The 14616-nt window shown below is 44.1% G+C and overlaps 1 protein-coding gene across 3 annotated transcripts in view; it reads left to right on the top strand.

The window, feature by feature from the left end:
- CTNNAL1 (catenin alpha like 1) overlaps positions 1–14616 on the top strand; it is a 54502-nt gene that overhangs the window by 12152 nt on the left and 27734 nt on the right. For all 3 annotated transcript variants that reach the window (XM_036330098.1, XM_036330097.1, XM_036330096.1), the window contains 6 exons: positions 160–349; positions 4739–4926; positions 6671–6790; positions 8910–8999; positions 10050–10220; positions 14171–14371. In XM_036330098.1, coding sequence (XP_036185991.1) covers positions 160–349; positions 4739–4926; positions 6671–6790; positions 8910–8999; positions 10050–10220; positions 14171–14371 — 960 coding nt within the window. The remainder of the gene's footprint in view (positions 1–159; positions 350–4738; positions 4927–6670; positions 6791–8909; positions 9000–10049; positions 10221–14170; positions 14372–14616) is intronic.

Here is a 14616-nt window from a genome sequence, read left to right on the forward strand (position 1 = left end):
TGCTTCCTGGTTGCCTCTGGGTTGAAGCATTAAACTATGAATTTGGTCTGTTAGGTTATCCAGGATGCCAGGATTAATGTACTTGGCCTTTGTGATATAGCTTCAAAAAAAGTTATTGCAATAAAACTTAAACAAGTTGCTTTTGTCTTTTATTCTTAGATTACCACACTTATTAATCACAAAGATAATACCAAAAAGTCTGATAAAACTCTGCAAGCAATTCAGCGTGTAGGACAAGCCGTCAACTTGGCAGTTGGAAGATTTGTTAAAGTAGGGGAAGCTATAGCCAATGAAAACTGGGATTTGAAAGAAGAAATAACCATTGCCTGTATCGAAGCTAAACAAGCAGGTATGTGGATGTTGATATCGAAGTGTGTTGATACCGATTGTATTGCTTTGGATACGATGACAAATTATTGTCTCATTTTGAGTAAAGATGTGCACTGTGATTTAGCCCAATGAGTACAGGTGCCTGGGACATTAAAGGACAGGATTGGCTTCTAGGTCTACTGAACTTCTCTTGGCTCAAGTCCTAAGTCTGAAAGTATCATTTATTCTTTTAATAAATATTTTTTATTGTTATTTTTTATCTTTTAGAGAGAGAGGTAGAGGGAGAGAAACATTGATATGAGAGTGAAACATTGCCCAGCTGCCTCCTGCATGCCCCCCACTGGGGATCGAGCCCACAACCCATGCATGTGCCCTGGCCTGGAAGTGAATCAGCAACCTTTTGGTGCATGGGACAAGGGCCAACCAAGAGCCACACCAGCCAGAGCTCTTTTAGTAAGTGTCTACTGAATGCTGGCTATATGCCAGGTGCTTTTCTAGGCCATGTGTATCTAGCCATGTATAGATTAGTCAAAAGTCTGCCTTCATGGAACTCAGATTCTGGTACAGTAAGGGAGACATACCTCTGTCCAGACCATAAACAAACGAGTCAATAGGTAATAATGTCGGTTAGTGATAGTTATCATGAAGAAAGTGACAAAGTGACAAAGCACAGGAAGGGTTAGGAAACCTATGGAATTGTATGTTAGAGAGGGTAGATGCCATTGACATTTTGGGCTGGATAATTGTTTGTTGATAATCCTTTGTTGGGGGTAGTAACCCTCCATTGTCGACTGTTTAGCAGAATCCCTAGCTTCTATCTATCAGCTGCCCGTAGGTCCTCTCTGTCCCCATTGTGACAACCCAAAATGTCTCCGGACACCCCCAATTGTCCCCAGTTGAGAACTACTGAGTTGGGGGGTCAGGAAATCCCTCTAAGGAAGTAACATTGGAGCAGAGACTGTGGATTGGAGCAGAGCTATGTGGATACCTGGGAAAAAGAAGGATAAAACCAGGTCTGGCCTTCTAGGCAAAGGTAGGAACCTTGGGTTGTGTTGTAAGTGTAATAGGGGAGCTAGTAGGTTTTGTGTAGGGTGGTGATCTGATCTCATTTATATTTTAAAAGGATGACTGCTGGCTTCTGTTTGGAGAATGGGTTTTAGGAGGTAAGAGGGTGAAATCACAGAGACCAATTGAGTGGCTGTTGCAGCAGTTAGGTGATAGATGGTGGTGACTTAGACCCGGTGATAGCCTTTGGGGTGGCGAGAAGAGGTTGCATTTGGTTATATCGTCAAGGTGACGCTGACAGGATTTTCTGACAGTTTAGTTGTGGGATGTGACGGGAAGAGTGTAGGTGTGGAGTGTGAACAGCTGGGTAAATGATGGTGCTGTTTACTTCCACGGGCAACCCTGAGCGGGGAGCAGGTGATTTGGAGAGTCACCATGGGGGAGAGGAAATGGGGGAGATAAGGCCAAGTAAACACAGAGAGGCCAACCAGATCAGCCATGATTCTGTATGTTACATGACTGACTGCGGGTATTATTCCGCAAATGATCATTTGAGGAATTTTGAGCCAGACGAAAGACACGTCGTTTTGTGTTAGGAATCTTCCTGGTAGTATGGAGGGAATGAACAAATGAGGGCTTATTGAGAGAGAGTGGAGACTAAAGGCAGGGAAGGTTTTATAATAAACCAGGCTAAAGCAAGGCAGGGTCCCGGTGATGTACAGAGCAGGAAGAACGCACAAAACACCCACCAGCGTGGTGAATAGCCAGAAGTCGGCCGTGGATTAAAGGAAAGGGGGCTTCTGGGTCACTCTTGGATTTCTAGCCATTCATGGAGAATAGATGCAACATTAGCTAGTTACACATAAGTTAAAGATGACAGCCATGAAGCTATAAGAAAGCTTTGTGGCTTTTTCAGGGAACTGGTTTCTGAACAGTCTACACTTGGAACGACTTTAAAATGTTAAGGGAGCACCGAACCTTGGTGGTGGAGCAGACCAAATGCTACCAACGCACGTACTTTGAGTTCAATGCCAGGGGTTTAGTCAGAGAGGTTGAATAATGCCATATGTGCAGGCTCATGTGTGATATTTTCGGTGATTGAGAGCCACAGGAAAAAGTAACATTTTCCAGAGGGTCCAGAGGGAACGTTTTCATCCTTCAGCTCTTGCTGTTAGAATGCAAACTTAGACTTTTCCTCCTGCCCCTTTCTGTGTGTATGAGGTTTAATTCTAAATGTTTTTCTCTGTATATTTTGCGACATAAAACTTTGTAATAGTTCCCTATGGCTGTGTAACTAATTACCCCAAACTTAGCAACTTAAACTGCAAACGTTGGTTACCTCACATGGTTTCTGAGGGCCAGGCATCAGGGAGCGGCTTACTGGCTGGCTCGGGGTCTGTGTCTCAGGAGGCTGCAGTCGCGGGATGGGCTGAGCCTGCAGTTATCTGAGGGTGGACGCTGCAGGACCTGCTTTCGAGCTCCTTCTCAAGGCCGTTGGCAGGCGTCACGTCTTTGTTGACCATGGACCAGAGGCCTCAGTTTCATCTCATGAATGCCTCTCTGTAGTAACAACTGCCTACAGCATGGTAGCTGCCTTCCCTCCGAGAGAGAGAGAGAGAGAGAGAGAGAGAGAGAGACCAAAAGGGCTAGAGAGAGAGGTGGGGTGGGGGTGGGGGGTGATGCCTAATAACCCCACTTGGAAATGACATACCATCATCCTGCCATACCACACCTCGTATGATGTGGCGGGACAGACGCAAGGATGTAGATCCCAGGAGGTGGGCGTCCCTGGGGGCTTGGCGATCACAGGCTTCACCTATTAGTAGAGCTTCAGTGGTTGCCATGGCATTTCAGCATCCATATGAAGTGGCTTATCATTTGGGCTTTCCTGTGTCATTTCAAATTCCTGTTGTCTGACACTAAATTTATCATCTCCCTTCCCACGCCCTTCTGATTTTAAGTAATTTAGGTTCACAACCTTGAAGCTATTTTTATTTTTCACTTTCCTTTCCTTCATATCAACTGTTCAGGTACTAATTTTATATTTTATTTTCTCAGTATCTCCCAAATAATCTTTTTTAAAAAAAATCCTCACCTGAGGATTTGATTATTGATTTTAGAGAGAAGAAGTGGGTGGGGGAAAAAGAGAGAGAGAGAGAGAGAGAGAAACATTGATCAGTTGCCTCCTGTACATGCCCTGACCAGGGATCAAACCAAAAATCTAGGTATGTGCCCTGATCTGGAATCAAACCCGCAACCCTTTTGGTATGAGGGCCAACACTCCAACCAACTGAGCCACCTGGCCAGGGCCAAATCATCCTTCCTTTTATATTCCTATGGCTTCCATCCCAGTAACATCCTTACTGCTTCACACCCACAGTTGAAAAAGCAGCTAGTTTAGTAGCCTGACTTTAAGTCTTTCCTTTCCGGTGTATTTTATATGTTTCCACGAGGCCTAACTTGACTTTCATTATGTCACACTTTTACTCAGGATCCTGAGCACATAGGCTGGTACATTGTGGGTGTATGTAATGTTATTGACAGAGTGGATTTGTGAGAAAATCAATCTGTTATGGACTCAGGTTTATTTAGGATTTAAAAGATTACCTAGAACATTACAAGATAATTAAGTTTTGTGTTTTTTTAATACTCACCCAAGGATATGTTTTTATTGATTTTTAGACAGAGAGGAAGGGAGAAAGAAAGAGAAACACTGATTGGTTGCCTCCCGTACGTGTCCCAGCCAGGGATGGAACCCACAACCTTTTGGTGTATGAGATGACACTCCAACCAACTGAACCACCTGGCCATGGCAAAAGTTAATTTTTCTAATCTTGTTAAAATAAGGTTTAGAAACAATTACACACTGCTTTCATTTTTGAGTAGAACACATATTTGTATTGTTTTATAGATTGATCATTGCTATTAAAGGTCAAAAGGTTTTTAAAAAAGAAAACAAATACATATACAGTTTTTGGTAGCAACAGTGAAGAACGTTTTCCAGAGGGTGGGGAGTTCACGTGGTAGAATGGCTCATGCTGGGAATCATAGGCAATGTCAGTCAAACAGAAGCCTGAGGGCGGGTCGGCCGGGGGCTGAGTTCCAGGAGGGATTCTCTTTTAGTTTAGTTTTCCATCCAGAGCTCAGGCGGGCCAGCAGATGATCTCGCTTATTGTTTCCTTTTGCCTATGGATGATTCTTCTAGGCCCCCTTTTCACTGAGGGTGCCTCTCCCTGGGGCCCAAAGCCTTGTCTTCTCTGCCTGGGTGTCCATGAAAACTCAAGTGCCTTCAGGTTATGGAGATGGGCAGCGTGATACCTTCAAGAGACGAGAAAAATCTGGATTTTAATTTAAAGTGTGTCTAATTCCCAGTTTGACATTTCTTCCTTGCCTTTCTTGTTAGGAGAAACGATTGCAGCACTTACAGATGTAAGCACCCCGAATCGCCCCGAATCTGGGGGCCAGATCACCATTTTTACAGACAAAACAGGAGTTATAAAGGCTGCGAGATTACTCCTTTCTTCAGTGACAAAAGTGTTGCTGCTGGCAGACCGAGTGGTCATTAAGCAGATAATAACATCGAGAAATAAGGTACTTGCCTTTCGGTTGTTTCTATACTGGGTCTTTCAGGGTTGTTCACAAAGTTTGTTGTTGTTTTTAGGTTAATTGCAGGTAATTTAGCAATGCTTGTCCACTGAACACCATGACAATGTATATGGTAGAAACCTAGGTGATAAAAATACTGAATTTCTCAATGCCCTTTTTTCCAAATCAGAGAGTAACAATTTAGAAGCGTAAGAAAACACTCCATCACCAGAAACCACAATTATCCACACTATAGAATTTTCCTATGCAAAGTTCCTAAATATTACTGAAAAATTGCAAACCTTTGAGAATAGATTTAAACTCTTCCAGTGTCTCAGATAACAGTGCTCCTCAGTCATTCAGGAAGCCGGGGAGAGGGGGGTGGGCCACAATCACTTGTTTCCCTGGATCATGCACTAGGCAAGGAGGGCACTCAGCCAGGGACGGGATGGGCCCAATCGTGTTTAAGGGCCAAAGCCACCTGACCAGTGTGGAGTGATTCAGAAGGGTAACTTTAAAGAGAGAAAGAAATTGGAGAGGTGACTGGATCGGGCAGTGCTAGAGGAATGAAAACCACCTTCCCGTCTCTGAAAGACGGACGCTCTGCTCGGTGGCGGCAACCTGCCTTATCTGTGGAGTCGCCGGGACTTCCTGAGCTGCCCGGGCAGATTAACTGGCCGAGTATCCATCACATCCTCATTAGAGAGAAGGAAACACAGGATATCTGTGTTTTCGTTACCAGCTTGGTGGGACTAAAACTAACCCAGCAGTGTTGTTTTAGAGAGAAGTATTCGGAACACTGTTTCACATCTATTTACTTTCTTTTTTATTTTTATTATTTTTAATTTTTTAAAAATTATTTTTTTAATCCTCACCCGAGGATATTTTTTTTCATTAATTTTCAGAGAGTAGACGGAGGGAGAAGGGGGAAAGACACACACACACACGCACACGCACACGCACGCACACACAAGTACATCAACTGGTTGCCTCCAGAACTCACCCCATCAGGGACTGGGGCCGGGGATCAAACCTGCAACTGAGGCACGCGCCCCTGACCTGGAATCCAGCCCACGATCCTTTAGTCCGTGGCCTGACACTCTAACCACTGAGCCAAAGCAGCCAGGCTGTTTACTTTATTTCTAAGAATATGCATGACATTTTCTGTTGCCTCTCCTACAGGCTCATGCTCTCTACTCACCCCTGGCTACCCAAAGCTTCTTGGCAGTGAATTCATCTAACACAGCCAGTTCCTGACCAATCCACCCTGTTTCCTGCTCCTGAAGTCCCCACGCCTCCCTCTCCACTCCTCACTCTGCGGATTCCTTCCTTCCCCCGTCCTGAGAAAAAGGGCGTTCCCACGCCTGGTTGACTACACCTTAAAACATGTACTGTCTCTTATCTCATCCCTCCGGGTCCTCCGAAGATTAGATTACCATAGTCCTACCCATGCTCACCTTCTCCAGAATTCGCTACATACACGATTTCTTCGCTTGGATATTTTCTTGAATATTCTCTTGCATATTAGTCATTTCCTTTTTGCTTTTTCCTTTTGATTTTCAAGTGAGCCCAAGTCTCCCCATCCTAAAAACAACTTGTCCCCTTGATAATTCTCACCTTTGGATCTGCCTCTGCTTCTCTGAGCCCCGCGGTCCCCGCAAATGAAAATTTCTCTTTCCCTCTCCTCAGTCCTGACCTCTTAGTCTCTTCCATGTCTACACCTGAGAATAAAATATTCTTTGGTTTGCAGGTTCTTGCAACTATGGAAAGACTGGAGAAAGTGAATAGCTTTCAAGAGTTTGTCCAGATATTCAGTCAATTTGGAAATGAAATGGTGGAGTTTGCACATCTAACTGGAGATAGACAAAATGTACGTATTTACCGCAGGTTAAAGTTTCCAAGTACACGCATACTTTTCTGGTGCACAAGTCACAGTTATTTGTTCCGTCTCACACCCTGGGGAAGGTCAGACTCGCCTTCAAGGCCCAACTCAAGTGCTTCCTCTTTTGTGAAACATTCCATTTCATGTTTCGATCAGGGCTCGTTATTTATTTGCATTGGCTATGTGTTAAGTACTTAATATCCATGATCTCATTTAATTCTCAAAACATCCCTGTGAAGTAGGTATTGTTATTGTGAACGTGAGGAAACTGAATCTGAGAAAATAATAAGCTTTCCCACGGTCACTCTTCTAGCAGATTGGGCTCAGTTATGTCTGCTCCTAAAACCTGTAGTTTTCAAACGAAACCGTAATAGAAGTTCTTTATAGGCCTGTGCCCCAGTTCAGACTGCACGCTCTGAAGTTTAGGAAGGTGGGAGACCGTATTATATCCAGGACTGACGTTTCCTTGTGAGGGTATTTGTGCATGAGTGTACCTTGTAAACAGGCTGACTGTACAGTAATTGAGCTTTCCTTGGGGTGCTTTGGTGTAGCCCCACAGGTGGTGGTCTGGGGCGTGAACTCTCAGGCTGTAGCTGGAGTTGGGAGGTGGGTATTGGGCTGGGAAGTGCCAGACCAGATGGTGATGCTTCCCGTGGTGCTTCTTGGACCGCCTGGGATTTATGGAGGCCTCTGTTTCGTCCTGTGGACCAGCCCTCTGAGGTTGAGATGCCATCTTTGCCCATCACTGGCCATCACCACCCACTGTATGATAGCGTGTGTGGCTTACAAGTGTCTTGTGTGGCGCACATGCTTGATGCATTGCCAGCTAGACCCACAGGTTGTTCTGCAAGAAGTCCTGTTTGATATGTTAAAGACAAAGGGGAAATTTAGAAGTGACCTCAACTTTTACTTTTGATATTCGTAATGGAGGATATTCAGAGGTAGGGATCTGATCTTATGACGTAAATTAACGTTTGGTTCAAAGAAAGCTATATTGGGATGCAAGTGAATGAGTGATATTATAGGCATAACTTTGATTCTACTATAATAATTTACTAAAACAAATAAAAGGCAAACCATTCTCAAACTTTGAGTCTTTGTTTTTTGTAAGAAAGGGCTTGTCACTCAACTCAGAAATGAAGACAGACCGACTAATGTAGCAGGTGGAAATTTTATGTACTTTAAATGTCAGTGTCTACAAATAACAATTTATTGGAGCACAGCCATGCTAATTTGTTTAGGTATTATCTGGGACAGTGTTCACACTACAGTGACAGAATTAAGTAGTTGTGACAAAGACCACCATATGGTTCAGGAACCCTAAAAGCTTATTATCTGGCCTTTTATTGAAAATACATGCTGACCTCTGAATTAGATGGTCATAACCAAATCATTATGAGGAGTAGTTGGTTCCAGATGGGATAAGTAATATTCGATACTTCTGTGATAAGCACACATTCCATCAAGGGCTCTATGCAGAGAAACCAAAAGAAAAAAAAAATTCAAAATCCAGTTCTTGCTTCAGAGTTCATAGTCTAGTTGGGGAAGATTATATATCTACGAAACAGCCTAAGAACATTTCAGAGCAGCAGGTTGGTTACATGTAGGACAAACCAACCTCATATTATGGGAGATGAATTAGTACTTAGATGGATTAATCAGACATGGTCCCTGGAAAGAGCTGCCTTCTAAATATCTATTTTGAAGGAAATAATAGCCCACAGGTGCCCAGTAAATAAGCCACTTTTATTTAAGTAAAGCACGGGATGAGCGTTTCTGGTTAGGAGTGAGGTGTGTCCACGAGGACACGAGAACGCCAGGCGTGGCAGGCCACCAGAAAGTGAGCACGTGGCAGCCTCTCCCGGGGCTCAGCCCTGGCTCTGCCGTCCTTACTAAGGGCAGCTTCTTACTCCCCTCTGTTCTGTGCATCTCGTCAGATTGAAGAGGGGACACTTCGTAAAACTTCATTCTAGTTTTTTTCATGTTGTCACTTTTTTAACCTTGTCACTTCACTGTTGAGTATTGTCATTATTGAGTAAATGATTTTTCAAGAAATTGGATTGTCCGCATGATCCTAGCATGCTCGGCGATTTCATCCTCTTTTTAGGATCTGAAAGATGAAAAGAAAAAGGCAAAAATGGCAGCAGCGAGGGCAGTTCTGGAAAAGTGCACAATGATGCTTCTCACAGCTTCAAAGGTAAGAGCACTTTTTGTTTCACTGTATTGCAAATTAACTAGAGAACCTGATTAAGTGCATCTAACTTATATATTGTCCATTTTAAAAATGATCAAAATGATACATTGGAATATAGGCTCTCATAGTTGAATCTCAGTTGTTCTTTGGCAAGAATGCTAACTTTCTTCCCTGGTTCCAAACAGCAATTCATCTAGGAGTCAGCTTTGCTTGAGCAACTAAGCAGAAGGTGCTGTATTAGGTGCTGGGAATGGAGGCCTGTCCCACATGGCCACTGCCTGCGGGGTTTTGCCAGTCTCGTTGGGGAGCCAGCACACCTATCTCTAGCACAAGCTAGGCAAGTTAGAATCTGTTAAGTAACTGGAGAATTAAGTCAGCCCTTAGTTTGTTTATTCTGGAAAGTCATATCTCTAATTCCTTATCCTACTTTAAACACAATTGTCAATCAAGAGCTTGTAATTCCAAACTGCGCTTGGCCAGCAAATTGGTACAATTCAAGAACGAACTAGTCAGCATCTCGTTAGCAGTGTGTTTAGAATTGCCTTTTCTGCTCAGAATATTTATTGGGATCCATAAAGCCACAAAAACAGGTATCTCTGGAGCCCAGATGGAAGCCTCTGTTAGTATCTGGCCTTTGAGTAGTTTTGCATTTACATCGTTTTTTAAAAAGGCAAACATACATCCACAGTCATATCTCACCTGTTCATTTTTCCTCATTGTTTTTCAGTTCTTACACACACAAGACAACATTTAAAAATATTTTTAATCATGATAAAGGTATAGATAGGGTGGGTTTTTTTTCAAAAATTTCAAGTAATCTGATTATTGAAGTATAAAGATATAGTTTTGCACTCTGCCTTTTTCACTTAACCTTGCTATCGCTTTTTACTCATCCTGCTTCCACTTTTAGTGAGGAGAAGCAGCTGGGTGAGCCAGGGACCCGGGAGATTTTGGTAAAGAACCATTTTTATTAGCATGACATGTTCTCTGTAAGATTTTGTGTGTTAGGATTTGGATCAAATCTTAAAATAAAAAGCTTCACTTGTTTTGAAGACATGTCTCAGGCATCCCAACTGTGAATCGGCCCATAAAAACAAAGAAGGGGTATTTGACCGAATGAAAGTGGCACTGGATAAGGTCATTGAAATTGTGACTGACTGCAAGCCCAATGGAGAGACTGACGTTGCAGCCATCAGTATTTTTACTGGAATTAAAGAATTCAAGGTGAGAATAAAGAGAATATATGTCTTTTTTTTTTCCATTTTAAAGGAGCATTGCTTTATGTAATATCTTTATTTTTGTGTCATATTTTAGAATAGATGCTTCACAAAAGCAGATATTTCTCTTTTAAAAATGCCAGCAAGTACAAACTTAATAACCAGTAACACTTGGCTTAGTGTGGAATGTACAAAGAACACTGGTCTTGGGTTATCGCAGCTACTCTGGCCCTGGGTAGCTGTATGGTTTGGCAGTAGCCTCCTGTCATCTGTTTAGGAGCGTGTCCCTAACCAAGACTTTGGAGCAGTGCTTCACCATCCATTGATGGTGGCAGACAGCGAATCATTTTTGCTGGAATGTCTGCTCTTCCCTGGGATATAGGACTTACAATTTGAGATGGTAGTAGTTGTAATAGTAGTAATAGTAGTAATAGTATTTATGATAACTAAAATTTTAAAATGAACAATAATACATTGCTAACATTTATGGAGCACTTACTGTGTGCCAGCCCTGTTCCGAGTCCTTTAAATGTATGTGTAAGTATAATTCTCACAAGAACTACTGTTCTTATCCCATAGACCAGGGATGGGAATGTCTGGCTCGTGGGCCATATCAGGCCCATGAAATCATTGGTCTGGCCCTGCCAAGGCATTAGGGGTGAGTGCCTTAAATGTGTGACCAAATATAGCAGGCTAATTGTGAAGTTAATAATTTTGTATGGCCCGCGAATGATGTTATAAACACCCAAATGGCCCTTGGCAGAAAGAAGGTTCCCCACCCCGACACAGACTGTTGGGGAAACTGAGAATCGGATTAAGTATGCCTGCCAGCTGGGAAGTGCCAGAGTTGGGATCTGAAACTAGCAAGTCTGACTCCAGAATCCCACCATTTTAGGGCAGAACTTCTCATCAGAAGTCAGAGAGATGGTGAAGCTGCTCTTTGGCTCAGAGCTGTGTCTGAGTCAGGGAGTCCCTAGGAAATCATCTAGCACAACCCCTTCCTTATTCAGCAGATGGGAAAACTAGGGCCTAGGAAATTAGCTAATTTGCCTAAGGGTTGCCACCTCTCTGATCAGCAGGGCTGTGACAGGACAGGAATGGCATGGTTTTCATCTTACTGCACTTTCACTTTTCGGGTTGATTTTTCTATGATTTAGTTGTATTTCCACTTTGGTTCTGGGAGGAGGTGAGTGTAACTCCCACCTTCTCCACTGCCATCCTGGATCCTCCACTTTGAGTTTTAATTGTGTGAAGGCCTAAGTAGGAACATGGGGTGAAAGGGCCTTTATTTTTAGGGGCTGTGCTCTTAATAAATATTATTTAATCTCTAACATCCTTTTTAGGTGAATATTATTATACCCATACTTTTTATGTAATATTTTTTAAAAATTGATTTGAGAGAGAGAAAGAGAAACATTAATTTCTTGTTCCACTGACTTACTGTATACATTCATTGGTTGCTTCTTGTATGTGCCCTGACCGGTGTCAAACCCGCAACTTTGGCGTATCGGGACAGTGCTTTCACTAACTGAGCTACCCGGCCAGGGCCTATTATATCCACATTGTTTTAGGAGAAAAGCTAATAAGTGGTGGAGTCCTTTTTTTTTTTTTTTTTTTTTTTAATCCTTTATTGATTCCAGAGAGGAAGGGAGAAGGTGAGAGAGAGAGAAACATCAATGATGAGAGAGAATCATTGATCGGCTGCCTCCACATGTCCCCTACTGGGGATCCAGCCCGCAACCCAGGCATGTGCCCCCGGCCGGAACCGAACCCGTGACCCTTCAGTCCACAGGCTGAAGTTCCATCCACTAAGCCAAGCTGGCTAGGGCTGGAGTCCTTTTTTAAAAGCAGGACTCTCTATTCCCAATGTCTGTGACCTTCCAGCTTATACCTCTGGTTTGTTTATATGCTACCAGTCCTGCCCTAAATCCCTCCCCGAGGGGAAGGGAGCTACAAGGAAGGACCATTCTCTTAGAGTTTTTGAAAGGGACCTTAGAGATTATTATTCTAATCCCCTCTTTTTATACAGGCCAAGGGGGAGCTGTCTTGTCAAAGGTCAGAGGATAATTAGGGAAAAAAGTAGGGTGGAGCCTGGCCTTTTGCCCCTTGACACTGCATTTCTGCCGCGCTCACTCGGGGCAGTGCTGTACCTGTGGCCACGGAGACTGCGCCCGCTGCTGACCCTCTCACCGCAGGCATCGGAGGCAGAGCTGCTATGAATAGACTCAGTCTCGCTACCAGTGGTTATCTTTTTGGCATCTTACCTATTTTCAGATGGAGAGTATAATCTGTAGAGGGAATATGGACAAATCTTCTGAAATCATACAAATGAATGGCCTTCAACAAAATAATTTTACCAAGTTACTGTTTAAAAACGCATCGTAATAAAAAGAAAAGAAGGGGGCGGGGGAGGAGGGGGTTCTAATATGTGGTGACAGGAGAAGACTGACTTTGCGAGGTGGGCACACGGTGCAATATACAGATCTTGTAGCATAGAACCCACACCTGAAACTTATATGTTCATGCTGACCAATGTCACCTCAATAAATTTAATAAAAACAAACAACAAACAAAAAAACCACACCTATATTCTCTCTACGGGGAAAATAAAAAAACTTAACATAAATGCTGTGGTCAACATGGGTGATTTTTATGAAATTCTTAGATCCTCATTGTCAACTCCATACCTCACTTTTATCCATGTTCTTTCCTTAAAAAACATCCTGTCCCTGCCGATGTGGATCTGTGGTGGAGCACTGTCTCATGAACCAGGGGTCACAGGTCAATTCCTGGTCAAGGCATGTGCCCGGATTTCGGGTTCAATCCCCAGTAGGAGGTATGCAGGAGGCAGTCGATCAATGATTCTCTCATCATTGATGTTTCTCTCTCCCTCTCTTTCTCTCTCTCTAAAAAATATCAATCAAAACATTTTAAAAACAATCCTGTCCACATATGATGGAGAGATACTGGAGGAGAAGGGGCAGCAGGCAGTCCCCTATGGCTCTAGATCCTCCTAAGTCTTAATATTGTAAAGATTAACCTGAAATCGTATGAGTGAAAGGACTTTAACGTGCTAAACGTGCCATTTCCCTCAGCACCTTCACTGTGACACAGTCTGGATCATCAGCCCTTGCTGCCTGCTGGCCCCAGTTGTTTCTGTGATATGTTCATGAGCTACAGGTTGGGGTGGCATAGCGTATTTAGGAAACCGACAGGGAGGAAGGCTGTCCAGGGACATTGTCACAGTGAAGGAACTCGAAGCACCAGGTGGTGAAGTGAGCGTGGGGGTGAGATGACTATTAGAGAGGTATATGAAGGCAGGACCCCAGAGGGTTTTGTGTTTTACCGTAGAGGTTTGGGCTTGATTTTATAGGTGGTGAGGAGCCAATTAGCAAGGGGTGGCGATATCAGAAGCTTCACCCTTTCAGAGGGATCATCCAGGCCACCTGGCCGAGGATACTGGTCAGGGAGGTGCTGTTGGGGACATAAGACAAAATGGTCGAGTTTTGCTGAATTAATTAAGGAAAAATTGAATCCTTTCCCAGTCCTTCCCACACCCGCCACCCTCCACACCCTTCCCCTGGGCTCAGTACATTTCTCTTTTTTGGGTGTAGCATTTTCTAGTCTTTGCGTCAGCATTTTCTCAGACGCAGATCCTTTACGTGGAGGCGGGTTCATGTTTTCTGCCGGTTGCTACATGATCATGCGCTTCCTGCCTTCGCCTTCACTAACCTCACAGGAATGTTGCATTAACAGCGATGGGAGCGAGGCCCTGCATGGCCGTCGGGGGCTCCCGGGTTAGTGGAGAACGTAGTTGTCACTGGAGGTTGCATCCCCCCTCGGCCCCCAGACCAGGCAAGAAATTGCTCGTGACTCCCTGCGCACTGCTAGAAACCACAGCCCATTTCTGTTAAGTGAGAACATTGACGCGTGGATGTACGTTGCTTTTGTTCTCAGATGAATATCGAAGCTCTTCGGGAGAATCTGTACTTTCAGTCAAAGGAGAATCTCTCCGCGACGCTGGAAGCCGTCTTGGAGCGCACGGAGGACTTCACCGATTCCGCCTACACCAGCCACGAGCACAGGGAGCGCATCCTGGACCTGTCGGCCCACGCGAGGGCGGAGCTCCAGCAGCTGGCCTCCGTGTGGCTCCAAGCTGTAAGAACCTGCTTCCATGGAAGTACCCTTTGTCAGTAGCTCGCCCCTAAAGTTGTGAGAGATGGGGACGCTGACCCCATCAGCAGGAATGTGGATGTGGTCCAGAGGGAGACGAGGGCGTCTCATTCCTCGTCCCCCTCCTGCTTGGCCAAAGTACCCTTACCATCCACGTGGCACTCACAGGCTTGACATCCCAGCCTGTTTCCCATCCTGGCCAGTCTGGACTCTGTGCCATCCTCACCATC

This window comes from Myotis myotis, unplaced genomic scaffold (assembly GCF_014108235.1).
Source record: "Myotis myotis isolate mMyoMyo1 unplaced genomic scaffold, mMyoMyo1.p scaffold_m19_p_12, whole genome shotgun sequence".
NCBI classification, from domain to species: Eukaryota; Metazoa; Chordata; class Mammalia; order Chiroptera; family Vespertilionidae; genus Myotis; species Myotis myotis.